General features: G+C 40.2%; 1 protein-coding gene across 1 annotated transcript in view; it reads right to left on the bottom strand.

Moving 5' to 3' along the window:
• Positions 1-839: 839 nt before the first annotated feature.
• plekhm3 (pleckstrin homology domain containing, family M, member 3) overlaps positions 840-1,358 on the bottom strand; it is a gene marked incomplete at its 3' end in the record, with an annotated part of 54,122 nt that continues 53,603 nt past the window's right edge. Inside the window, 1 exon segment of the mRNA XM_014030150.1 lies at positions 840-903. Within this exon segment, the coding sequence (XP_013885604.1) occupies positions 840-903 (64 nt within the window).

Raw genomic sequence — 1,358 nt, forward strand, 5'->3', positions numbered from 1 at the left:
AACCTGAAAACCCTCCAAAACAGAAATCAAAGTGTCAAAAAAAGGACTCAGTAATGAATAGCTCCACCATTCCTGTTGATGACTTCAAACAATGGTTTAGGCATGCTTTGATGCCAGTGTTTCCAGAAGGCTAGAGGGAACGTTGCTCCAAGTGTTGAAGATGGCTTCACGAAGGCCATCCACTGTCTGGAACTGATGTCCATTTTTGTAAACTTCCCTTGCCAGCCAATTGGATCGTGCGGCTCAGAGCTGTTGAATTTTTTTTGGGTCTACCACTTGACTTTTTTGTTTCATAACCCTCAGGATCATTTAAAAAAATGCTAAATGACTCTACTTCTTCCTGCTGCCTATTCTCACTACACATCACAATATCGTCTGCAAACATAATAATCCATTTAATAATAATAATAATAATAATAATAATAATCCTCTTGTTTGACCACATTTCTCAACTTGTTAACCGCTATGTCAAGCAGGAAGGGGTTAATGTTATTCAGTGCACTTGGGCTTAACTAAGCCTAAATACATTTGTTCTCAAACACTGAACCTTAATTTCCAGCTAAACCAGATATAATGAATTTAGTTATTATAAACTAACTTGCATGTTTTTCGTCTGCAGGAGGAAACCAGAGAGCCTATTTTTTTCAGGGAACCTGAAGCAAACCCAAGTGTGCATGGAGAAAACATGTAAACTTCAGGTGAACCTGTGACTTACGTGCTGTGAGGCGACAGCTCCAACCACTGCTTCACARTGCTGCCAGATCAGTAACTACTAAACTTCACTGTAAGTCCTGAAGTGGCTTTAGTATCATAGTGTGTGTACAGAGCTGTGTGCGTACCTGCTGCAGATCAGCCAGGGAGTACAGATGAATGTGCTGTAGCAGGTAATCCCTTGGGAAAATCCTGTCAGAGACAAGAACAACAGTGATTGCACGAGTTTCCACAGAGAGGTGGAGATCTGTTTAAGTGATTAGTAAAGTTTRTTAGTAAAATATGAAACAACTAGAAGCACTCGGAGAGTGCAAACCTCCGCCAAGACCAATTTCCYCCATCCTGTAAGAGTTAATGCACAAAAGCAGAGATGGAAACACATTTGCTGAATAAGTTCTGACGTAGTGAACATTTAAGCAGCAGTATGCACGGGATTTCTTCTTGGTGGAGTCCAATGTGAAAAAAAAAGAAGTCAGACTTGTCACCCGAAGTTATTCATAGTCAAATTGGTGTGGGATTAAGCTCATAAGTTTTCATCAGTCACATTTCACCATGTAAAACGTCTGTTTTATCCACTTGTATGAGTTTGTAATGGTTTGACTCTCTTTATAAAGTGCTTCCTGGCTCCCCCCGTCTCCAAACTTTGA

The sequence above is a fragment of the Austrofundulus limnaeus genome, unplaced genomic scaffold (assembly GCF_001266775.1).
Source record: "Austrofundulus limnaeus strain Quisiro unplaced genomic scaffold, Austrofundulus_limnaeus-1.0 Scaffold1007, whole genome shotgun sequence".
In the NCBI taxonomy this organism is placed as follows: Eukaryota; Metazoa; Chordata; class Actinopteri; order Cyprinodontiformes; family Rivulidae; genus Austrofundulus; species Austrofundulus limnaeus.